At 41.3% G+C, this 24,778-nt stretch overlaps 3 protein-coding genes across 10 annotated transcripts; 1 reads left to right on the top strand and 2 right to left on the bottom strand.

Moving 5' to 3' along the window:
* The first annotated feature begins 184 nt into the window (after window positions 1-184).
* Window positions 185-5,649, top strand: c16h17orf75 (chromosome 16 C17orf75 homolog). Of its 2 annotated transcripts, XM_035180143.2 has the most exons (11): window positions 185-309; window positions 417-590; window positions 1,012-1,086; window positions 1,500-1,625; window positions 1,740-1,868; window positions 2,026-2,086; window positions 2,178-2,297; window positions 2,433-2,497; window positions 2,623-2,762; window positions 3,217-3,320; window positions 3,716-5,649. In XM_035180143.2, the coding sequence occupies exons 2-11, from the start codon at window positions 448-450 to the stop codon at window positions 3,929-3,931; spliced, it is 1,179 nt and encodes a 392-aa protein (XP_035036034.1). In that variant the 5' UTR covers window positions 185-309; window positions 417-447; the 3' UTR covers window positions 3,932-5,649. The 2 variants fall into 2 exon arrangements, with proteins under 2 accessions (XP_035036034.1, XP_035036037.1); XM_035180146.2 differs by lacking the exon at window positions 1,012-1,086.
* Window positions 4,210-8,897, bottom strand: LOC124854953. Of its 2 annotated transcripts, XM_047343788.1 has the most exons (10): window positions 8,726-8,897; window positions 8,565-8,642; window positions 8,382-8,414; window positions 7,684-7,770; window positions 7,224-7,321; window positions 6,847-7,049; window positions 6,660-6,752; window positions 6,481-6,564; window positions 6,333-6,398; window positions 4,210-5,855 (listed from the first exon to the last, which is right to left on the bottom strand). In XM_047343788.1, exons 1-10 carry the CDS (start codon window positions 8,786-8,788, stop codon window positions 5,818-5,820), a joined length of 843 nt encoding a protein of 280 aa, XP_047199744.1. In that variant the 5' UTR covers window positions 8,789-8,897; the 3' UTR covers window positions 4,210-5,817. The 2 variants fall into 2 exon arrangements, with proteins under 2 accessions (XP_047199744.1, XP_047199745.1); XM_047343789.1 differs by lacking the exon at window positions 8,382-8,414.
* Window positions 8,898-9,029: 132 nt separating this feature from the next.
* rhot1a (ras homolog family member T1a) lies at window positions 9,030-24,357 on the bottom strand. Of its 6 annotated transcripts, none has more exons than XM_047343787.1 (21): window positions 23,943-24,357; window positions 22,210-22,268; window positions 22,000-22,081; window positions 21,699-21,742; window positions 21,548-21,601; window positions 21,350-21,402; window positions 20,503-20,611; window positions 19,393-19,494; window positions 18,624-18,722; window positions 18,343-18,451; window positions 18,044-18,164; window positions 17,593-17,677; window positions 17,224-17,369; window positions 16,963-17,063; window positions 16,631-16,761; window positions 16,374-16,457; window positions 16,069-16,191; window positions 15,775-15,977; window positions 14,626-14,748; window positions 11,916-12,068; window positions 9,030-10,189 (listed from the first exon to the last, which is right to left on the bottom strand). In XM_047343787.1, the coding sequence occupies exons 1-21, from the start codon at window positions 23,977-23,979 to the stop codon at window positions 10,072-10,074; spliced, it is 2,136 nt and encodes a 711-aa protein (XP_047199743.1). In that variant the 5' UTR covers window positions 23,980-24,357; the 3' UTR covers window positions 9,030-10,071. The 6 variants fall into 6 exon arrangements, 4 of the variants coding, with proteins under 4 accessions (XP_047199743.1, XP_035036029.1, XP_035036031.1 ...); XR_007034885.1 differs by lacking the exon at window positions 14,626-14,748 and adding an exon at window positions 14,021-14,107 and having other exon boundaries at window positions 10,058-10,189; window positions 11,916-13,264; window positions 23,943-24,356; XM_035180138.1 differs by lacking the exon at window positions 11,916-12,068 and having other exon boundaries at window positions 23,943-24,356.
* Between the last annotated feature and the right edge of the window lie 421 nt (window positions 24,358-24,778).

Here is a 24,778-nt window from a genome sequence, read left to right as displayed (position 1 = left end):
CAGGTACATTTTGGACAACTAAGAGACTAAAAATAACCACAAAGAGCAATTTGACGATATAATAAATACATATAAAAATCAAGAAATAATAAATACTAGGTTATATTGAATAAATGAATAATAAATATACAATTTCACATTTTGTCTGATTACACACTGACAATAAACACTTTTTGACGATAGAGGAACCAACATCAGGAACACACGTCGGAGTCGGACCTATTTTGGAACGTACACAGTGGACATGCGCAGTTGACACATCAACGAGAAGCTGTTTATAAACTACAGCGCGTATTTGTGCCAGAGACTGTAGGTTTGTGCGTGTTTAAATACTTTATATGAAGCCTTCGTCTCAACATTTATCCAATTCCACAGCTCAGCTTTATAAACACCTCCCCTGCTTTCTGCCATTTTAGCTGTTAGCTTCCTCCGCGCAGCAGCGGGACCATGTTTACCTCCCAGACTTCGTCCTTCCAGGAGTCCATCGACGTGGAGGAGAGAGATGACTTCGACAGCGAGGACATCTCCGGGTACAGCCAGAAGACTCAGCTCAACTGCTACTACACCATCTACCTCTATCAGGGCACGAGGTGAGAGGGGGGGTTTACTGGTGTTTGTGTTTACCACAAGATAACAGCTGTGCTACAAGCGAGTGTTACAGATGTTGTTTGGACCGTTGCTGTCACAGTGTTGTTGGATTATTTCATGTTTTTCACAGTGGCTGCAGAAGCTTATGAGATAAGACTAAACTGTATTGATCCCACACCGGAGAAAACCCCCTTTATAAGAAGTACAGAGTCATAATACAATTATTGTTCTTTCTTTTACGACAACCAGGTGAAAATCTCAGGTGTGACATGAGTGTTTTTCTGATTCTTAACTTTTAAGCTCTCTTAAGTTGTTGTAGTGACCTTTTCCTGAACCTGCAGACAGTGACGCTCACACAGGTGACTCCAGATTTGTCCATTAAACCAAGCAGCAGGTTGATGAGTAAACTGTCGATTGTCTTAGATCTGAGGCTTCTGGGGAAAATGTGGCTTGGAACCAGAGACGAGCAGACTCCACAACCAGTCAGGAGGACTTTAGGTAACACAGGATCCGTCCGCCCACCTTCTCCTTCCTCTCAGTGGTCGTTTCTCTTTGGCTTTCACTGTTGTGCATTGGTGCATCCACGGGCTGCTACTGGAAATCTGTTCAACATGGAACCAATTCTGTTCTCATTTGTGATTTCATTCTGATTGGTCATTGCTGTGCTGCTGAGTCTCTTCCTAATCTCAATCAGACTAGGTTGACAAAATGTGATTGAAAAACCTCTGAATGTGTGGTAGAAAAACAGTCTGCACAGTTACAGCCATGTGTCTCAGTTGTGTGTTGTGTTGGATGTGGCTTATGATCATCGGCTTTCTTCATCTCCTCTCCATTGACTTGAGTGGCCTCCAGATTTCTCATGGCCTCCACTGGCGGCTTGTATCCACACTGACTCTCTGCCTTGCCCACAGCCTGACGCTGATCGACAGCAGCCTGCCATCGGAGGCGGAGCCCGAGCTGCGGACCTACATCTCAAGGAGGCTGAGTAAAGGAGCGCTGCTCGGAGGCATGGGAAACATCGCCACTGTGGAACTCAGGCAATCATTTGACATGTTCCCATAAAAAGTTTTGCATCAGTAGCAAAAACATACATTTTCTTTCCAATAAGTATGGTGGTTAACACAAATGTGTGGATAATTTACTTTTTCCAGTCTCCCAGAGGAGGCGGTCGGCTGCTACTGCTGCCTCCTGGAGCAGGAACGGTCTCCTGAGCAGCCTGATGCTGATGGTAATGGATATGTTATCTGTTTCATGGGTGGCTCTGAAAAAGGACTGAACCTATATCCTTTGCATTGGGATGTCAACCCAAGTTAAAAGCATCATCCAAGTTCTGCAAGCATTAATTATATACATGATCCTTGCTCTTACAAAAAGGTCCGTCCACAAATTTTTTCTTTGTAAAGCAAGAACTTGTTTCAGTTCCTTGACCCAACATACATTTAGATTAGAGCTTGATAAATATGTCCAAGGCCTTCATAGCAGCCTGCAAACACCAGAGGTATGAGAATAAATTAAAACTCTGATAAGTTGTATATTTTTCATTACATCCATGATGCAAGATTTGATCTGTTCTGCTGTTGGTGTGTCAGCTGCAAAACTTGGAGACGGAGGTGCGTCCCTATCTGAGCCGGTGGTACGAGGAGTCTGTTATGCACATTTACAGAGTGGTACAGCTGGTCCAGAGCAACATCAGCTTCCTGTTGCACGCTGTGAGTCATTTTTCGCCACTAGACTATGTCCAAAAAAAGAAAATATCGAAACAGCTTGATGGAAATACTTTTTTTATGCAAATACACATTTTCTGCAGAACAATACATTTGAAACCCTGCATTTCCTGTAAACAGGCTCTGAGTCACACACATGTGGAGGTCGTCAATTCGGACGAGAGGACGAAGGGTGACGTGTCCAGGTGAGTCAGTCCCCGAAACAACATCACAATGTCTTTTACGTCCAGAGCAGCAGGTGTACCTGTCTGTAGTGTATTTCTATGTTGCCCTGTGTAATATATATCCCATCTGTTGTACTCTGCACCAGGTTCATCAAAGCAGCCAGTTTACAGGGTCTGGCCCAACAAGACACCACAGCAGCTTCTCTGTGTAAGGCGATCTCAGAGGAGCCACAGTGTGACCTGGTCATAGACTGCTCCGCCAGCCCGCCCACACTCTTAAACACTGGTAGGTCAGGCTCATGTTACAGAAGCATATTGCATTCACTTGAAAAAAAAATCTGCTCTGAATTTTTTAATTTACAAGAGTATTATGTCAGAATTCTGAGAAAAACTTTAACAGAAAAAGAAACCCTCTTGTTTCTCTGAATCAACGAAAATCATTTTACGTTACAGTTCCCAGGTCCTGAGGTGCCTGTGCAAAGCCAACAAACGGTTAAATGTCATCTATATTACTAAAAGACACAAGTATCTCCCAATGCTGCAAACTCAAATCAAACAGGATCAAACTACACAGGTGGGACATGTTTGCTTCAGAAAACCAAGAGCGGATGTTTTTTTTTCCTCAAGTGAATACAATACAGATCCATACAATAGTAGCCACTTGATAAAGAAAATAAACTTTGTTTGTTTGTTTGTTTGTTTGTCTTAAGAGTCCAATAAAAATGTTTTGTCTCCCTTAGTCAGTAATCGTTTCTGTGATGACTGGAATCAGGCATTTCTAAACGCTGCAGAGCGTTGTAATCCCTTCTTGCTCAGACAGATTCTGGAGAACTTCAAGCTTAAGGTGGGAAAAATACACACACATACAGAATATAGCAGTGTTCTAAAAAAAAGTTAAGGACTGCAACCATCTGCTATTTTCATAGAAGACGAATCTGCTGATTAACCATTAAGCCCAGAGGGACATCTTCAAATTCCTTGATTTATTCAAAACATCAACCCAAAACTCAAAGATGTTTAGTTTGCAATCACGTATGATGAAGAAAAGTAGCACATCGTCTCATTTGAGAAAACTTAAATCTAAATGATGTTAAACATTATTATTTGAAAAATGTGTGATTAACAGTGACCAAAATAGTTACTATGGTTATTTATTAGAATTTGATTGAACTAACATTTTTTTACTCATCTGTCTCCGTCTATTCTTTCTCTCTATCAACCACCACTCCGCCCCCGCAGGCCATCCAGGACATGAACAGCCTGAAGCGCTTGGTGCGACAGGCAGAGATGAGTCACTACGCCCTGTTCCGCTGCTGCCAGTTCCTGCAGGGCTGCGGGAATGGGGATGTGCTGCTGCAGAACGCCAGGGTGGAGCACAGCGACATGCCCGAGGCCTGCAGCATCATCGCCGTCCTGGAGGAGTTTCTCAGGGAACAGTCCCAAGCCCAGGCCTGATTCCAATATGACAGTTAACTCTAAGTACCTTTCCAGTTGGTGGTAAGACAGACTGCTCTACCAGCCACAAAGTAGATAACTAATTATCATTCTGAACACTACATCCGATTTTAATTATCAGATTGCCAGATAACATTTGGAAAAGTTTTATTCGCCAGCTGTCATAAGACTGAAAACGTAAATATTAGTAATAAAACATCAGTTTCGTCTTCTTGCAGTACGGCTGCTTTTCAAATGGAACAGTGGAGGTCAGATCTGAAATATCTACAGTAAAACACTGACAACCTTCACTCAGATGTTGTTTTTGTTTATTGACTCAGTAGCATCACATACAATCAAGGTACATTCATAGTTGAACTCAAAGGCAAAGTCCTCAGTGAAGGTGAATTTAACGTTAAGACTAGAATGGCACTCAGAGCACATACTTAGTGGTTATGGTAGAAATCAGAAAGAAACAAATAAGTGGTCTAATAACCTGCATTTATTTCTGTAAAACAGTGGAAAATTAAGATCTGTGTATTATTCCCTGAGAAATTAACTTTTTTTTTTAAATGTTCAGTGTTGCCATGTTAAAGAAAGTTAAAAAAAAAACAATCCTGGATTGGCCACTGAATTCATATCAGCACGAACCAGGTCTCATCCCTCACAGAGGTTGATTCAAATCGGTTCAGTGGTTTTTGTGTAATCCTGCTGACAAAGAAACCAACACACAAACAAACTAGCAGACATGGGTGAAAACATAACCACATTGGCTGACATTTATAATTAGATCACACTTTACATCACAATCTATTTATTTTTAAACCTATTGTTATGTGTTTGTGTGACAGAATCATGAACCAAATATCATTACTAGTGTTTTGCTAACTGACAATGATCACAGCAAGGAATTGATCCAAACTAAAGCTTCTGCTCATGGGGGCAGATTTATCCGTTATTCCGTGTGCAAACATTCTTTTCTAATTTTCTTTATATTTTCTTTGATTGTATTGATTCTCTTTTGTGAAGAAACATATTTAGGAAGCACAAATCACTTTTATGCATTGCTTTTTCCATAGGCCTTGTTTTTGCTTTTTCCTTTCAACCCAGTACTTGCACTACTATATTATTTCTGTCTAATGGCAACTGCTACTATATGTATGTGATATTAGACATCTGTGTAATTCCTCTCTGGAAATGAAGTGTTGTAGATTTCGTGTAATCTTTGGACATAACTTGTAAATTAGAAGAAATTATTTCCTTCACCAGCTCATGAGTTTGTGAGAAGACATCAGGCACTATGTGACGAGTCACTCACTACATGTACTAAACATGTGTTTTCAAAGTTTATTATTACTCACAGAAAAAAACGATACGAATTACGATAAATCAAAGTCCTCACGATAATATCTGCATGCCTAGACTTTATTTTCCTTATTGTGAACCTGCAACATGACGTGCTATATGTTTATTCCATTTAAACCATGAAGGGTTAAACTCAACCCATTCCCATTCAAACCAGTCCAAAGTGAGAAGTACAGCAATATTAATGTCGGTGGTGTTTACTTTAAACTGTGAAGCAGGTGACATGTACATTTTCCTGTTGTGAACAATGGTGCTGCTGACCCACAGTGAGTATATGTAGACGTTTCTGTACAGTGTGTTCTCTGTAGTTATAAATGACATGTACTTCTCTGCTTCTATAATCAGAGATGAAATAAAAACCACAGTGCAACCTCTCTGTTGTGTTGTGCACGTTGTCTCATTTGCAAAAAGGTGACAAACAGTATCTACACCTGTGAGAGTTGTATACATTTTTTTAGCTTGAACCTGAAACACAAACAATTAAGATATTAACAGTCCTGTGCAAAGAATTGCTCCACAACTGGTCGTCTGGAAACCGCACATCATATCCTCCAGTAGACTCCGTCCTCCTGCTCCCTGTCTGCAACCAGAGAGAAACAGATGTACATGTGGTCTCTCAAGCCTTTCGAGTCACAACCCACCAGTATAATAATAATAATAATATAAATAGTATAATCTGGTGGACGCCATGAGATTCTGTTACAGAGACAGAAACAGCACTAGACTGGTCGTACTTATCAGATAGATTACACTTTGTAAATGTTATCAACGACTCCTTCATGCACACAGAAGTTAGTCATGGAGTTCCACAAGGTTCTGTACTGGGGCCGATACTTTTCACTTTGTATATGCTTCCTTTAGGCAAAATTATCAGAAAGCACCACAGTCATTTCCATTGTTACACAGATGATACTCAGCTGTATATATATGTGACGTTAAACAGGCCTGGATGAGCCATAATATTCTATTTCAAAATTTAGCTTAAGTCATTGTACTTAAAGATATAATATTTATTCCTTGGCCGAGGTATGTGTTCTCCGAGTGTTACTCTAGTTACCTGCTGTGTGAGCTGGCCTCTCCCTCAGTAGAGAGCTCGGTGTGTCGTAGATGCTCTCTTCTGGGTCTGCAATGGATTGACAAGATCATTATGTTGGTGTAACTCAGTCTGTATACAGTTCTTGGCATAAGTGTTAAAATAACCTCACCTTGGTTTCTGGCAGGCCTATAAGACTGAGGAGTGTCATACACGACCTCGCTCATCTGTGTTGAAATGCCGATCTCACATTTCTCTGAGGAGACATCATATATATGTCCCACAGTTAACCACAGTTATGCTGCATGTTGTGTTATTTTAGATGCTGATGAAGTATTTTTAAGATCATACTGTTTCTAAGTGGTAAAACATCATAGTGTTCTTCTTGTCTGTCCTGTGCACTGCTCAACCCGCTGGACCTCTGAGGGACGTTGAGACCGTCACCTGGAAACGAATGAGTTCAGCACCATGTCAGCAAAAGATCAACTCGGCTCAAGACTTGTGACGCTGCAAATATGTAAATCAATTGAAGGTTTACCAGTTAGATGCTGGTATTTGCAGGCTGACGGCATTGCGTACACGGCCTCCTCACTGTTCAGCTCCTGAGGCAGGCAGACGGCGGAGACCACACTCCTGGTTTCACGGCAGCTTTGGATGGAAGGAGTCGGGGCTGAGTTGGGCCGAACAGGCAGGGGCCCCATCGTGCTGTTCAGTCCGTCTCGCTGCTCAAACCCTTCAAAGCTGAGGAGAAGAGAGAGTGCAAAGGTCACAGCCTGTCAGACTGTCATGTGTGCAGCTGTGCTGGCAGTTTTCTGTTACAATCAAAATTCATGAAAAGAGTTCAAGTCCAGTCTAAACATGTAAACATGTTATTTCAGGTGAACATATGTGTTCATAAGTCTTCCTCCTACTTACTGTGTGGGTGAGACATCTGAGATCCGACAGCCAGAGAGATGCATGGCCTGCCACAGCTGTCCTATCCACTGCTTTCTGAGATCTGCCGTCTCTGCTGCCTTCACACACACACACACACACACACACACACACACGTATACACACAGAAAGACACACAAACACAAAGACACAAACAGACAGAACAGATGGACACGCACACACACATTGACAGACAGGCAGACACACACACACAAGGGTATGAAGGCAGTCTCACACACACATAGACAGTGACAGACACACACACAGTGGTATGAAGGCAGTCACACACACACACATGGATGGATAGAGACACACACACACAGACACACACAGTGGTATGGATTCACAGTTTGACAGAATGTGAGTAGAGCGGGGACCCTGGAATCAGACCTGCCACACGGTTTACATGAAGTGAGGAAACATGACCACAGTGGAGACTCACCAACATTTTCCTTTTTCCATTTTTCATGACGATCTCAAACATGAAGCGGCTGCTGTCCGCTCTCGGCACCTCTCGCACCGACTGCACCTGCACCAAGAGGCGGACAGATCCTGTGGATACTCAGGTAATGAAATGTAATGTGTCCCAACATGAGACAAAGCAAAAGTGAAGGTAAATGTAAAAACACCAAACAGTAGAAATACTCTTACAAGTATTAACATCAAAATATACTGTGAGTACTAATCATATTATACATATATTGATGAATTATACATATTGATGTGTAAACAGTGCTTTAATTTTGCATCTGCTGAAATAGGTATTAAATGCAACAACTCTTTATGCTGTTGGGCAAAGCTGTACATAATAATACATCAATTTATTTAAAATGTTCATAATATGAATCTGGAAATTAGTTTATAAAGCTGTCAAATATAAGTAATGAAGTAAAGGTAAATAATAAATATACATTTTCTTATAAATATAACATGACATGAAACAGTGACATGGAATTACTCAACTTAACTGCAATTACCTCTCATACATTGTGGTAATTGCACTTGAGTATTTCTATGTATATCTATTTCATGTCACGTAATGCACCATATATAAATATCGAATGCAGTACCAGAGTAAAGTTTAAAAGTACTTCCGCTACAAAGTAATTTCCAATGACCTGTATATAATGGAGGACTTACTGTGTAAATGTAGTAATAGCCTCGCAAGTGTGACTGAAAGAATAGAAATAACATTTTCGTTTAGATCTTTAAAAGAACAAAAAGATCACAATGAAATTATTTAGATCACATTGACCATTTAATTGGTTTGTGAGGTGAATGCAGTCCTTCAATATTGACATAGCACAGTATTTGTCCACTTACAGCACTGCCATTCTTCTTGGTGTAGAAGAACAAGGTTGTATTTTGAAGCCTGAACCAGTACGTTGCCCATCGTATTTTCTAAGGACATAATGTTTCAAAAATATTCTTCAAATTGAGGTTTCATATAAACACATTAAATACCATGAAATGCAACAACTTACGATAGTGTCCTTTCTTTTCTGCAGGAAGCCCTCGAACAATAACCTGGTCCCATCTACAGACATGTTGGCCCTCGCTCGACAGTAACTTCACACGGCAGCTACCGCTTGTTTTATTTTCATCTACCTGTTTGTGGAGCGACTTCCTCCTCAGGTTCGCAGAAAACAGCCCACATTCACAACCCCATCACTTACCCACTTCTCCATTCTGCTTCTGTAAAGTCCCAGTTCACGAAGTTAATCAACACACATCTACTCTGGAACCACTGATTCCACCACTGCTCTTCAAGGACACATTAACACATCAGAGGGTGTAAATGTCATTTATTACAGATATTTAAAACCACTTTATTTTCCTTTTTGTTGTTAAATTAGCAGCCGTTTCGTCCGGAAACCCGCGTACGGCTGTACCAGATACAATTCTCCATTGTAAATGTTCGGAAAAGAGTGACGAGAAACACTTCCTTGGTTTTAAGGTGGAGGAGGTGCGCTGAATGGCTGTTAATAGCATAACCCCTGCTCTATGGTGCCTCTAAATTCATAAAAATATAATATGAGGGACAAAGCTCTATTTGAAAACCAGAAAAAAATAAAAACGGAAGCGGAAAGTCATAAATGATAAACCACGAGGACAGCTTTGATAACACTAAATACAAAAATACATAGAAAATGTAAGTCCCTCCATCTCATGCACTTAACAGACAAGAAAACAAAGAAACCGGTTAATAAATTAACACGCAAAATAAACAAGTGCATGACATCCATGACATTTCCAGTGTTAGATGTAGCGCTGTTCGTACTAACACCGTGTTGCTTCTGGCTTGTGATGCTGTCTACTGGGCTGCTCCTAAAATTGTTTAAGGAATACATACATGATATACTGCATATTCACAACTAAAAACAGATTCACGTCCCTTTGTGGTGTTTCTGTGTATGGCTGCTTCTCTCTGCTCTCCAACCATCTAACTCATAATACTGACCTGAGGGGAAAAAAATCTGAATCAGCAAAAACATCCAGGAGCTGGTATAGGATCTGATCCGAACTCGTCCAACAGATCACAGACTGTCAGCATTAACAGAGTGATTGACAAGTGATATTTCAAATGATGCTGTCCATCTTTTCCCCAACATTAACAAAAAAAAATTAAATAACCCAAACTCTTTATTTTTAATTGCATATAAAATGTACCGAGGATTTTTGATCTTGTTCGAGGATGACGGGGAGGATGTTGAGGCGACGAGCCTGGTCGTTTGGTTAGTCAAGTCTTTGAGAGTCTTTCAGGTAGAAGGGGATGAGCAAAGTCAACAGAGGGACCTGGGGAGGGAAGTAGCTGTGTCATGCTCTCTGATCACCGTTGTTTGAGCAGAGCTCTGTACATGGCGAAGCCCAGCACGGCAAACACGGTGGCACCAACGCTCGCTCTCAGCCAGAAGGTGGAGTTCTTCAGGTCTGCCTGAGCCATGTGTCTGTGAGGAGGAGGACCGAGACAGGAAGCAGGTGAGGAGACAGCATAAAACACAATAGTTACAGTATTTTATCAATTTTGTAAAAACCACAGTGGGGCGACAAAAACAAAACAAAGTCATGTGCTCTCTCCTGTTAAAACTTCCTCAATCGGGAGGATAAATGACCAGTGTCAGTGCCCTGTGACACCAGCTTGAAAGAGGAACACATGCTTTCTCTTGACATTTGATCTGGTTTAGGGAACAAGACTAAATCATGAAGCAGTTGGGGGGGGGGAAAGAAGGAAAGATGCTGGAATATGAGAAGCAGCTGCGGGGCAGGGAAAAAATAAAAACAGTACAGAGCCCTGGAGGTGTCATGGACCAAAGAGGAAAATATAAGAGTGAATACAAAATTATTTTGCTCTTGATTAAATATTAGATATTTTGCAGAGGCAAGAAAACACAAAGCAATATTCAATTCAGTCAGTGTAGAGTTTGAAGACGACGGCAACGAGAAGACAATTATCAAGTTTTTTCAAATAGTGATTAGTCAATATTGAAGGACTCTAACAAATAAGTACTTGCATATCCACATCTCTAAGGAAACCAATATTGAATCAGAGAGATGGAGGTGAGATATTAAATGAGGGGCTGCAACACTAACAGCGTGAAGTTAAGTCAAAATCAAGAGCGCAAGTGATTGAATTCCCAACTTTTAGTCATTTAAGTTAACTTTAACATCTGCTGAGCACCGTAGAGATTTGAAGTTAAAACCTCCTCGATGACACACAACTCCAGCTGCTCAGGAAGGAACCACAAACAGTGGAGAACTACAGACTAATCGAGGTCACTTTATGCCCAAAGCAAAGGAGGAGTGAGCAAAGCACAAACAGAGAAATCTAAACGTTGGCGTGTGGCTTCAGCTGGGACCTTAGCCTGCAAAATAAAACCTTGCAGCAGCTGGTCAGGACGCAGCACTGACTGGTCAACGGTTAAACCTACAACACACACAGACACACACACACACGCAGGTCATTTGTGTTCCCTTGAGTAGTGTGTATCTGCCCACCCACATGTTTTATATCTAGTGACCCATTCGGTGTGGTCAGCAGCGCAGGTCTGAAGGCACCTAAATGCCTCCTGAAAGCCTCCTGAGATCGAGGTGGATTTGTTGGTGGCCACAATATCAACAGACCATCACATGATGATTGATACTTTTCTTAAATTGGTAAAATCTTTCTTCATAGCTATGCATCATTTCATTCAGTCCCTCCTGACTCAGCGCGCTCCATTTCTCTCTACATTGTCATCGGACACATGTAAAACCTGATTGGGTGAAATCAATATTATTTGGTCTTTGCGAACACAAATGACAGTTTATTTGCATCTCGAGTGGGAAAATGAGACCTGATCACAAATGGTCACAGGAGACTTTCAGGACGCATTCTATTGCAAGAACAGATGAACTTCACACTGTCCACTTCTCTCTCAGGATGGATGTTCAGAACAAGTCTGAACAGGGCCAAAATGTGTTTTGATCAGATTACAATGGGACATTAAAGTGCAGATGGACAGAATGTGATCTGAACAGTCAAGCCACCTCAAGAGATGGTCTTCAGATCTCAATGTGGACACATTAATATATACGGTTTAAATCATATCTAGATACAATCTGAATTCGAGGTGCATTTTGCTAATAGGTGTTAATGGAGTCATCCTTCTCTGTGGACGTGGGTTCTGCCTTTACCTGTCTGAGGGAATTAGCTGCACAGCAAAGCCCTCCATAAAGATGGACCCCTCCACGCTGGAGACAGCTGCAACCTGCTGTGTCAGGCTGAAATCCTCCTCTGACAGCAGGCAGCTCCCCCCCCCCACACACACACACACAAACACACGCAACCTCAATGTCATCAGTATCACCAGCTCTAACCAGCACGAAAAGTGGGAACTTCCTTCACCCCCAAACCCTCAAAAGCACAAGTGCAACTATACCTCGTCAAATGTCACTGCACACTTCAAACAATGAAAAGCTTCTCACACACACACAAATCACATATCCAAACTGTACACACCACAGGGCAGCCAGACTAGAAAAGCTGCAGATCTTTGTCACTGGGTAAAATTTCTCTCCCTCGAGTACAAGTTTCTTTGAAAATAAAGTACATCTTTGGCTCTAATCTGTTCCCACTTTTTTCCCTATATTCTCTTTTGCATATTTTACAGAAACTGGCAGCTCTGGTGTATTTGATTTTTATCCACAAATCATAGACTGTACTTAAAGATGGACATGACGGCTCCAAAAAAGTGACACCAAAGCATTTCAATCACGTCCTGGTGACCGGCTGCTTTATCGATCATATGGAGGTGGATGGGACATGGCTCAAGTTTAAGTTCTTATCACACTGATGAATGTTCAAGTGCTGAGATTTCCAGTTTGTTTGGTTTCAATTATTTACATTAAACGGGACGTAAAGTCATGATTGACTTTGAGGGATTTTTGCTCCTTGTAATTCTGGTGACAAAAGGGGTAATTTTGGTTCATTCAGTTTTGCCCACAAAGCAAAATGACTTGGATTACAATGTCAAGTGAATTCATGTCATTTGAAATAAAATGTAACACCTATAACAAACCCTGTTTTCAGAAAACACATTGGGAATTCAATGGGGTGTGTCAGCCCCTTGCACTGCCTGGTCTGGCCTGTTTGGTGTCATGCTATTAATAGCACCAGAGATTTAAAAAGGCATGAGCACAGAGATCTCGCGCTGGCAAACGTTCAGGCCAATTTGGATAAAATCATTAAACATGACACCTGACTGCGCAATCCAACAGTAAACACAGCCACTCAAACCCTGCGCTCACGGCCAATAAAGCTCCCGTCTTATTCACAACACCAAGCTCTCTTTACCGTGGAAATGGACTAATGAAAGATCCCATCTGCCAATAGGTGGCATTATTTTACTGAAGACATGCCATTGGTTGCGGAGAGAAAGGTGAGGAACAGATGAGCCATGCAACATAAACAGGCAGGTTAGCAGAGGGTGACCACATGCAGGAGGAAGAGAAAGAAGGGCAGACAGAAACATGCGTGTGAACACCTACAGAGTGAAAGGAAAAAATGGGAAAAACAGAATGAAATGACATGACAATCAATTTAAACAGGGAACATTGTAAGATGTATGAAATCTTAATCCACAGGAGAACATGAGTTATTATTTTTGGTGTATGCACGGAGGTGTCGATACAAGTTAAGTAAGACAAATAACAAAATGTGGAGTCTCCTGTAGGTGCAGACTTCAGTGTTAGGAATGGAAATGAAGACTGAAAACATCATAGACAAATCAATCCAGCACTTTTTCATAACTGAAGAAAGTTGGTGGAATACAGAAATGGACAAGACAAATCTAAAAATAAAATCACAGGACAAACATGCAGACATCAATGATGTTTTCTGTCTGAGTGAAACACAAACCAAAGAAATTGGTTGTATTTCTCTCATTTTCTATGCAAATACAATGCTCGTTAGTCAAGATTTACTGTTTGCATATCCACTGCAGGACAGGGGAGGGAGATGTCAACAATAAAAGGTTCCTGTCCATTTGTAACATGCAATTGTCAACTTTCACCACTAGAATCACTGTTGTAACATTATAAAATTCTATAAAACAAGAAATTAAGAATTAAATATACTCTGAACTCTCCAGGACATTCTTCTCAAGGAGATGAACATTTTTCAAATTCTCTTTTTCTTGATCCAATTTGACATTTTGAGTCAGTATTATTAGTATTGTGTTTTCACAAGCAAATTAACATCATGCATATTTTAACATGGACTCTGACACACTGTTACCTCCCTGGCAAGCAGCCTGTGTGTTAGCCGGCACAGCATGGACACACTTTTCTGTGAGAGACTGTACAGCGAGCAGGTGGATTTGCTGGAGCTGGAGCAGAGACCAAGACACCCAGCATGACTGATGTGTGAAAGTGAAGTGAATTATATTTCAGCTCACTATTAGCTGCAGCATTTGACTGTAAGGAAGTCATCTGGGCTGCCTCTAACCTCTCTCAGACTTAGGAACTACATATATCAGCAAAATTACTCTGACACTCAAGACTCACTCACATCCTCTATTTTTAAGAGTTTCTCCTAATTTAGCTGTTTAAGAACAAGAGAGAATTTCCCCTCAAAACAAGGAGGATTCAACATCATACTTGGGCACAAGATGTCGCTACGCAACGTTTAGCATTTTCCCTGCAGTGGATATGTGGTGTAAATCTGATCACTGACGAGCAGAGAAGGAAAGAGCGCAGAGGAGCTGTCTCCATCACCACTGTTAGAGAGCTTGGGTGAAAGAAGGAGCCCCTCTGTGACCCGCCCTGGAGGTCCAACTCGAGGGGGGGAGACAGAGAGGAGGAATGACACTATGTTAAAACACTATAGCTTATTCTATGTATGAACCTGTTGAAAACGACCCTGCGGAGTTGAGCCTTTATATTGCGCAGCAGCTCCAACTTGAGGAGTTTCTGACACAGGCAATAGGTGCACCTGTTGCAGGGACACATGCAGCGGTGACGGGCGTGACTGTGGAAAAACACACAAAAATGCGTGTATTCACCACCATACAAAAAACATTACGCACCACACAACAGACAGAGAGGAGGAGGAGGAGGAGGAGGCCAGAGCCAGGTGAATAAAAAGCTCAACCTTGTTTAACCACAAGGTCCAAAGGAGGATCTTACTCTGAGCTGAACCTTAACTGTTGCTATTTACCTGCACCTTAACCAAAGTAAAGACAAGAAAACATCCATGTAGAGATGTTCCGATATAATTTGACCCTAAGCAATACATTACCTGGACTTTGTGTATCGACTTATACATATATTATATATAGTGTATATATAGGATTTCCGGTGTGCTAAAATGACCTCTAGCGGACATGTCCCATTGAGTGCTAATTGATTTACTTTGAAATGTGATCCGATCTGAGAGCTTTGAGGAGTTAAGATACCGTACAGGCTCAATAAAAATAAAAAGATTAACCCTGCTGAATTTCAGGCTGGGACTGGCATGATTGCAACACAAATACACAGAGATGCACATTATGAGAAAGCATAAAAGACCGACAGAGTGGGCAGCTCTCTCTGGGTGTGAGGTAGAGAAGTCCTCATAAACTGAGTGCAATGGGTAGATGATTCCAAAAAAAATATTAAAGGGCAAAATATCACTGCCTGTTCTGGTACTTCCATGAGAGAGGTAAACGTAAAATGTTCCGATACCATTTTCCCCTTTCCGATACTAATACCTGAACTTTACCGTATACCGATCAGAAATTTAAGTCTTGCATTTGGTACACGTCCCAATTTTACTTGTGGGACTTTCCAGCATGAAAAAGGTCGCTCTAAAAACAGTACCTGGCTGTGGCAGAACAGCGAAACAGTTTCGTGATATCAAATTGGTACATAGATTCACATACTCGCAGATGCCCGACCCAGATTATTCTGCAGTATCGGAGGCATTTCCGATGCAGGAATTGGTATGGGAACATCTCTAGGTAAAAGTAGGAAAAGGTGTAAAGAGTGAAACCAAAAACAGGGGTCTAATACTCACGGATACATGGCCATGGTGGTGAGTCTGGTGTAGATGTCTTTGTTGGGTGCGTCAGTCGTGTTGCACGTGAACGGCTGGGGTGGGTGAAGCTTGTGTTTACGGCAGAACTCGTGCGGTGAAAGGCTGTAGTGCTGCCGTATTTCATGTAGATCTGACTTGGCAGCGATCACCACACATGGCGTCTTGCTGTCAATGAAGTATTGCTGCCAAACACAAGCAATCAATGTTACATGTTAAGTCGATAAACATCGATAAACATTCAGGTGTCTTATGAAACAAATGCCATCTACACACCTTGTACACTTTGGCACAGTATTCAAAAGAGTCTGGACTGTTGATGTCATACACCAGGCAGACCACGTCACAGGCTAAGTCCTCCTCTGACAGGAAGTCAAAATCTGGCATCACCTCATGGAGCTTTTAGTGCGGAGACAAGAGAGCGAGCAGAAAGAGAGGGAGAGACAGAGCGTACAGATGGACAGATTAACATTTTGGAGAGGACTAATGCTGATTCGCAGTAAAGTGAAATAGACCAAGATTATGTAACAATAATCCAAAGAGTAGACGATAACATGATTTACTGAGTGAATGGTGCTTACCAGCAGGTACTTCTCCTGACCATACACATAGGTTGTGCTGATGGCATAGAGGGACTTGTGGTCTTCTCTAATCCGCCTCTGATGCTGCAGAGGAAAATAAACCATCACAGCTTTTTATATGTTTGGGAGCTGGTCCACTTCAACAGTGGTTTGATTCATCTTTGCCAACTTTGAAGCTTTTGAGAGAAGCTTTTATTTTATCACAAATAAATCTACACGCAATAAAAAAAAACACATTTAGCTACATCATTGCTGACCTGCAGATTTTTGCCCAGGAAAGCTTGGAGGAAACCGGTCTTCCCACTACCCCGCGCCCCCAAAATGTTGCAGCGGAAGACGCTGCGCTGGGTCTGTTTCTTCTGTAGATCAATGCGCTTGTTGCGAGTTACTGAAAGAACAGGGAAGGGAAGGATATACAATGAACAATGGAAAAATGCTGCAATATTCATGTTTTCATTTCGCACATAGCAAATCTTTAAGACAAGATAAAAACTTTTTAAAAAACAGTACTCATCAGTGGAACTTTAATAATTAATATTTGGTACTTTATTTTTCAAACAATCAACACAAAAGTATGTAAATGTCTCACCTGTCATAGCAGCTGCTTGGGACTCCTGTTCATAGATGATGGAGTAGCCCAGGTAACCTAAATACTCTAAACTACGCTGTACATCTAGATATGTTGTTAACCTGCCACAGAAAACACATAAGACACGATGACACCAGGAGCATTGGTGTCAGATTTACACGTGTTAGACGATCAGCATATACACGAATGATGCATGTTCTATAGTCATAGTATTTCCTAAACAGGAGCACGTGTTTATTAATAGACATGTTCCATACTCACGTCCACTGAGAGAGGTATCCTTGGTACGTGATCCATCCCTGATCGTTAGTGCAAACAGTGTTGTTGACATCTGGACCCCATGGCATGTAGGGAAACACTTTGAACAAGTCCTTCACCTCCTCTGGCGACAGCGCACAATCTCTATCCTGGATCATTCCAAGGGCACATCAATCAACAGACATTTGAACAATTGAACCACAACTGGATGCAAAAAAACATAAAAGTGGGTATCCCTGAAAATGTTTTATTGTATTATAAACAAGAATAGTTCAGACATTTTCAAAGAAACAATATTTATACCTTACTAAAATGAAAAGGCTACAGATTTATGTTCAAGAAAAGGAAAGCTTTAGAAATCTGGCCACTCACTTTGTCGTGCTTGTCAAACACACTCTGAAGGAAGAGGTAAGCGTTGTGATTAAGCTCGGTGGTGCAGTCTGGAGGGATCTTTATCCTGGAAAACATGATCAGACACAGAAGTTAATTTGTCAGAGAGCTCTGAGGCGCCGACTGAGATTTCTGATGCGGCTGCAGTGACAGAGGAAGAAACAATGTGCTTCAACCACTTCAGATGGTAAAGATAACCGGGCTTGTATAGTGACAGCATTATGTTTAGCTATGCTATGTTTTCCTCAGTATAGAAATCAATGCATTATTGTACTTTAGCCATTTTATGGTGAGAAGACTAAGAACTTCAATTTCATTAACATTATCATCCACCAGGAATTTTAACAACATAAAAGCTCCATTTTCCTCCATTTACCCCTTTGCTGTCTCCACTCGACCTAAATTAAGAAATGACCTTTAAATGTGGACTCACATGGGGAACAGGTATTCCTGCGTGAGTTCCAGGTCATCGTCATAACCAAACCTTCTCAACACGGTCCAGGTGGTCTCGTGTCGACCTCGCTGTATGAAGAGCGTGTGCAGGAACAGGAAGCCTGCAACAGCGAGCCAGTAAGAGCGGGTCAGCATTTAAAGGCCGATGAATATGGGAAAGAACAAGAAGGGACTGAAAAGATGAGCTGAAAAGGGACAGTTGACGGGACATGCAGAGAGATGAGTAGTGAAGAGGAAGAGAAAGAGAGGAGAAGGAATAAGAAAACCTTAGACTCTGACCTTTGAGTGTGAGTCCATTGTCCTGGACTCCGTCTCCCATGTTCCTCCTGACTACGTTCTTTACATCCTCTAAGGCTTGTGGTGCCAGTGGCATATTAAAACATGTTCTCTATATAAAAACATTATTAAAAAAAATGTCACAGTTTCCATTAGAAGGTTCATTCATTTGATCCATGTCTAAATCTGCAACCCCAAACCAGTCCAGCCATTTCTCCTCTTTATTATAATTATATCATATTGCACAACTTAATGAAAACTTCTATTAAAGTGGAAAACATTACCTGGAAGAAGTTGAGCTCATTGTCATTGAGGATTCCGTCGTTGTCAAGGTCAGACACTTTAAAGATTCTAGTTAAAGACTTAATGCAAGAGGTCTTCAGCTGTAATACACAAAGAATGCATTCATTTAGGTGGTTACAGGTATTTCTATAATACACACAGATTTAAATTATGGCAGCTAACTTTAAAGATACTATACTATTCGATACCTCTAATATTGCATACCAATCTGATACCAAAATAAATGCTGTATACATCATATATTCTTTACTTCTTTCTTCAATTTCCAACTTTTTTGCCTGGTGATAATAATTTTAAACAAAGAAACCCAATTGCAGGCGCTTCAGATCTGTATAGTCTAGTTAGCTTAAAGTTTGATGATTTCATACAACTGGTGCATTTCTGGAAGCTGAGCTCTGGGAAAAAATTGAAATTAAGTTATTTCTTTAGCATAAAACTTTGACATCACAGTGGGGAAATGGATGATGGCTGAATTTAGCTGATTAAGTGTCTGGGTCCTGGTTTAGAACGTCCACGAAAAACTTAACAAAATCATCAATTGTGTTACTAAGAACTATTTTTCTTGTCTTGCTATGACCTGTCAAAATGTCTGCCATGAAAAATGTCTTGTGGTACACACTGGCTAACCGTCCTGACTGATTGGAACACTTGACAAGGACTGAGCTATTGTAACTGTCATTCGTAACAAATGGGCTTTTCCTCCCATGTCAAGTTAAAGTGCTGTATCTGCCTCTACTGTATAGACCTCACCTCCTTCTCCTCTGGGCAGTACAGGGGTCCTGTCGGGTGGAGAACGGCCTTCTGGGCATAATAAAACAGCTCAGAGATGTTTTTCAAGTTTTTGGCAGAGCACTGAGGAAACAAAGCACACGGGTGTAAATTACACGACTGAGAGCAGCCTTCAATGATCAACAGGGTTTTTTACTATTTTGATTTCAATTACACTTGAATTCAACAAAATCCCAAAGGGGCGATCCATCTTGAACTCATCCATGATCATAATAATTAAGCAAATTGTAGAGATCATGAAATTTGCCTCAATTACATGGATCCATACTACGTTAAAAAACAAACAGAATTATTGCTTGTTATATTACAATGCTGGGGCTTCTTCCATGTGTGACACATTTTAAAAACTATTCAATGTGATACTTAATAGTTATATACTATAATGTTTACATCCGAGCACTTTTTTCTGCAGTAGAGCCACTTTTACTTAGATAAAAACATCTTAATACTAAAAACAGAGATGTAAGTACTTTAGAGGAGCAACCCTTGGCCCAGATGAACACAGAGTCAGTGGTGTAACACTGGGTGTTTTCATACGAGTCCCACTCTCACGAGCTGTGTGACTGTCCCAAACTGTATCCACTGCGTATGTGCCTTCCCTCACGTCCTCCTCCGACCTTCTTTTAACTCTGGAACTAATCCAGCCCTGGAGGGCATAACTGAGGCATATCATGCGACAGAGGGAAACCTGAATGGAATAGCGACAATGGGCCAGCGTCTTCCACGACAGCCACGTCTCTCAACATACTCACAGTCTATCGGTCAGCAGGCCTGGGAGCAGGGGGTGCGGAGTTATAAACCTTTTAACGACTCAGTCAGAGAGTGAATTGAGTCAGGAGCTGCACTGCAGTCTGAGAGCAGCTGGGAGCTAATCTGTCCTGCACACAGCCAGGCTCTAAATGACAGGGTCTGCTAGTATTGAATTTTCCATCAGTTTTTCACATTTCATTTGCCACTTCATTGCTCTTGAGTGCTTCATCACTTTGACAGCTCTGAACCAGAGGATCCAACATATATTAATGCATTAGTGTGTGTGTGTGTGGTTGAATCTGTTTGGGACTGATCTCCTACCTCTACACAGGTCTCAATATCCTGATATTGATTCATGATTGGCAGGATGGTCTCCATGCTGCTGTGTTCCACCAGGTCCGACTTGTTCCCCACGAGGATTAATGGTACCCTGTCATTTAGTAAAACCAGTTATTATTACATTAACTGTTAACACTAGCGATTAGTTCAACTAATCTGCAACTAATCTGTAAATAGATGCTCGGTAGATTAAGGGGATTGTTTTTGGCAAATCAGCCAGAAATACTCTGGTTGAAGCCTCGGTAATGTGAGGATTTGCTGGATTTCTCTATTTTATTGAATTATGACCAGATTTTTAAAAGATTTTGGATTGTTGATTGGACAAAACAACATATGATGCCGTCAACAAAGACTCTGGGATAATGTGATGATGATGACAACCACAACAATGCAGCTGTACTACATTATATTTGGATTCAATCTGAGATTTGCATTAATCTGCCAAGATGATATTCGTAAACACACTTCATCCGCATGGAGCATATCAAATTAACTTCCATCCATTCGTGTGATTTACAATGATTATCAGAGGCTACAGAGGACTCATGAATCTACATTTACATCAGCTAGTACGCCACAGACATAACAGTAAGAAGGACACACTCTAATAAGATAAACTAACCAAATAAACAATCAAAGCCCATTAAAAACATAACTATAAAGTGAGCTTAATATGGGACAGACTTCCAACAAGTAAAAGTTAGTTCAGCAGCTGCATATTCTACAATTTCAAAATGGTAAAATTGCAGATGCAAAACCAACACATATGCATGTGATATGCAGGGAAGACAGACAGACAGACAGACAGACGTGAATGACATGAACACACCTGCTATCTTTATCCGTTCGGTCATTTATGAGGGGAATCCAGTGGCTTGTCACCTAGAGGATGGAAGCACAACATCAAACACTGTTTTTTCACAGATTAAGATGACTGTCAAATGAAGCGTCATGTTTCATGAATGGACATACTGCAGTTATGTTCTTAATTAACCGCGATGAAGGCGCAGCTAGAAACCTTGCTCACCTTCTCAATGGACTTCTTGTTGTTGACGGCGTAAACTATGCAAATAACATTTGCCTATAAACACAAACAGCAAAGTCAGTGGGATGCACATAAGACGTATTTGGGATTGAGACATTAGAACAAATGAGCGGAAGAATTAAGTCAAACCAACCTTGGATATTTCTTGATACAGCTGCTCGTCTGACTGTTCTGCTTCTAAATTATTTCAAAAATAAACATTGGTATAGTATTTTACATAGCTGCTACTTGATTAATTGATTTATTATTAATATTTAGTCAGGATCATTAGGTTTGTTCTGTAATTAATTGTTTTTTTTGGCTTATAATGTCAAAAATGCCAACATCTGTCGTGGGATGAGTTACATTCCATTTTTTTAACCATTTGGAGCATTTCAACAGTTTGTGGCAGAACTAATGGATGGACAGAGTTTGCGTAGCCGTGGAGGACTTACCTGAGTAGTCCACAATATGTGTGGGCACCCTCTCTGGAGTGACATCAGCTGGGATGGTGATCTCCTCAGCTCGGCGGGGAACCTGGAAGACAAAAGGACAATTATCCCAATGAATATTACATGCATCTGTATATACTCCGAGTGTGTGTATACACCTCAAAGCTATAATGACCATTTCTATTAGTGTGATGATGATCTGATGACACATACCTCATCAGGAAACTCTTCACTGACCAGAGACATGATCAGTGATGTCTTCCCCACTTTGGCTGTACACAGGGGAAGGATACAGGAAATTAATTTTATAGAATTCTGGTAACACACTCATCGTTTAAAGACCATGTGTCATGAACATGTGACATGCCTTTTTTTTTTAAATCAGCGTTCTGGGTAATGTGTTAAGTGACAGGGAGCAGATAACAGTAAAGAGGGTAAAGGGCAGTAGACAAGTGTCTTTTGCAGTTTCCACTTCATGCAAATGTAGGAATTTACAGATTTTCTTTGTTGGATATTATTGCAAATTGAATATCTTTGTATTTTGGACTATTGATCAAATAAAACCAGTTCAATCTGTGAATTTTTGCCATTATTTCTAACATATCACTCTTAACAGGATAGCTATGCCACCAACTCTAACTTCACACCACTGAAGTGGGCCTGCAGCATTTCGGCTGCACCTCTCAAAAGGGAACAGTCAGTGCCAACTCGCCTAAAGAGGCAATGAAGGCCGCACTGCAAAGACATGGCTGAAATATATAGTCTTGACCACACATGCAGTTGGAAGAGAACAAACATCCAAGGTGAAACAGTTCAAAGAGAATGGGATCTTTTGCATTTTTGATTTAACTCCGCTCTCACTCCAGCATTAAAAGGCTGAGATACAAACCATTATTCTGCTCAACATTCATTTCATCTCTTTGCCAACTAGAGCTTTAGTCGATCAACAGGAAGTTGATCAGGAAACTATTTACAATAATCTTTTAGGTAATTTTCAATACAAGATGCCAAACTTTCTCAAGCAGGAGGCTTTGCTGCAGTCCTTTATCTTACAGGATATTAAAAGATATGTTTGGGTGTATCAATGCTATTCAAATTAAATAAGTAATATGGAAGCATCACCTTGGGCTAAGGCTGGGCAATAAAACACTAGCAATAATTACTGCAAAATAATAATATTTTTTATCAAAATCAATACAACAAAAGGTTCAATAAATATCGATATAATATTTATACATTGTGCATGCAGAGGGAGGATAAGACATAACCGATCTACCTCAGATTTGCAGCATTTTGTTTGTCGTTCTCTGACAATGACGTTTGAAACCACAACCTTCAGTCAGGCACAATTATCAGCGTAAACTTTTAAGAAATAACAATGTGACATTTATCACGATAAGTATTGATATCCAAATATGACATATTTTCGGCCAAATCGTCCAGCACCTTCCTTAGACTTTGGGAAAAGGTGAAAAGAAAATAAACAACAGACTAATTGATGATGAAAACTATTTTCTCTGTACCCGATTCCAATTACAGTTACATAGAATAAAATTAACCCTTGTTTTCTAAAAATCTTTTGTAATCTGATCTGTTTCATTCCCACGTGTTTGATTATATGATGTGTTTTAGGTGCATCAACATATTCGGCTTTACAAATTGTGAACCAACGACCCACTGGGGAGGATGTGGAGCTATGGCAGCCCCCTCCTCAGACTGTGTGGAGGTCTGAGTGTTAACACCGATGACATTCAGCCGTCATCCACCGAAGGACACCAGACACAGACAGAAGCCCCGTCCAGATGTTGAACAAGTCACAGCCTCTGCATGATTCTCAGCCACATGCAACTACAAGTCGGCTGATAGCAGTAGCATTAGCTCCCTCACTAGCATGCTAGCTAGCCCTGCGTCCCAGCGCCTCGGGGTTACGGACACCTGCCACTTACGTTCCCCCACGAGCAGAATCCTCACGTCCTTCCTCATGGCGGAGCTTCTTTTCCTCTCGGGTCACAAACACACGCGTTTTTATCGTCTCATGTAGTTCCCCCCCCACCGGCAGTCGACCCGTCGGGCCTGCGCACTCGCGTCCCTGCCGCTGTCAAACTCCCGGCGCCTTTGTAGGACAAACCGGACGGACAGGGTTCGGTGGCGCCTCGGTTCTCTCCGCGAGCTCTTCCTTTCACCGCCGGCGGCTCATCGGCTCGGCGGAGACCAGGTTTCACAAGTCGTGCGCGGCGCGTGTGTCCGTCGCTCTCACGTTAAACTCGCTGCTTTTGGCGCTTTCTTAGCATTTCGCAGTGGACGTTACATACGCGATCCTGACCTCCAGTACCCGGCGAGTACAGCGAGCCGCGCAGGACAATCCTCAGCCGACATTTAGCAACGCGTTACGCTGCTCCCTGGCGCCGAGAAGTGGAACTGCAACTAAAATATTTGACAGACAGACAGACAGGCAGTCAGGCAGGCAGGCAGGCATACATACAGACAGACAGACAGACAGACAGACAAACAGACAGACAGACAGACAGAATATAATGATTCATACATGTGACTTTAGATCGTATCATGTGGGTCGATGAAAAATACAGATTCTATTTTCTATAGACTGTTTTCCAATTCAATTCAATTTGTATGGCGCCAACTCATAATATCTGTTGTCTCAAGGCACTTTGCATAGTAAGGTCGAGACCTTAGAAATTATAGAGATGCCCAACAGTTCTCACAATGAGCGAGCACTCCCTCATTAAGTGGAAGGAACCTGTAGAACCAGACTCAATGTGGG

This window comes from Hippoglossus stenolepis, chromosome 16 (assembly GCF_022539355.2).
Source record: "Hippoglossus stenolepis isolate QCI-W04-F060 chromosome 16, HSTE1.2, whole genome shotgun sequence".
NCBI classification, from domain to species: domain Eukaryota; kingdom Metazoa; phylum Chordata; class Actinopteri; order Pleuronectiformes; family Pleuronectidae; genus Hippoglossus; species Hippoglossus stenolepis.
This window is presented reverse-complemented; position numbering and strand designations above follow the sequence as displayed.

Coding starts and splice junctions, on each gene's coding strand:
- c16h17orf75 (XM_035180143.2), top strand. CDS start 448: ATGTTTACCTCCCAGACTTCGTCCTTCCAGGAGTCCATCGACGTGGAG. Junction 1,626..1,739: donor ATCGCCACTGTGGAACTCAG/GCAATCATTTGA, acceptor TACTTTTTCCAG/TCTCCCAGAGGAGGCGGTCG. Junction 2,087..2,177: donor GCAGCCTGCAAACACCAGAG/GTATGAGAATAA, acceptor TTGGTGTGTCAG/CTGCAAAACTTGGAGACGGA.
- LOC124854953 (XM_047343788.1), bottom strand. CDS start 8,788: ATGTCTGTAGATGGGACCAGGTTATTGTTCGAGGGCTTCCTGCAGAAA. Junction 8,643..8,725: donor AGAAAAGAAAGGACACTATC/GTAAGTTGTTGC, acceptor TTATGTCCTTAG/AAAATACGATGGGCAACGTA. Junction 8,415..8,564: donor CCAAGAAGAATGGCAGTGCT/GTAAGTGGACAA, acceptor CTATTCTTTCAG/TCACACTTGCGAGGCTATTA.
- rhot1a (XM_047343787.1), bottom strand. CDS start 23,979: ATGAGGAAGGACGTGAGGATTCTGCTCGTGGGGGAAC. Junction 21,403..21,547: donor ACAAGAAGTCCATTGAGAAG/GTGAGCAAGGTT, acceptor TCCATCCTCTAG/GTGACAAGCCACTGGATTCC. Junction 16,762..16,962: donor CCAAGCAGCTGCTATGACAG/GTGAGACATTTA, acceptor CTGTTCTTTCAG/TAACTCGCAACAAGCGCATT.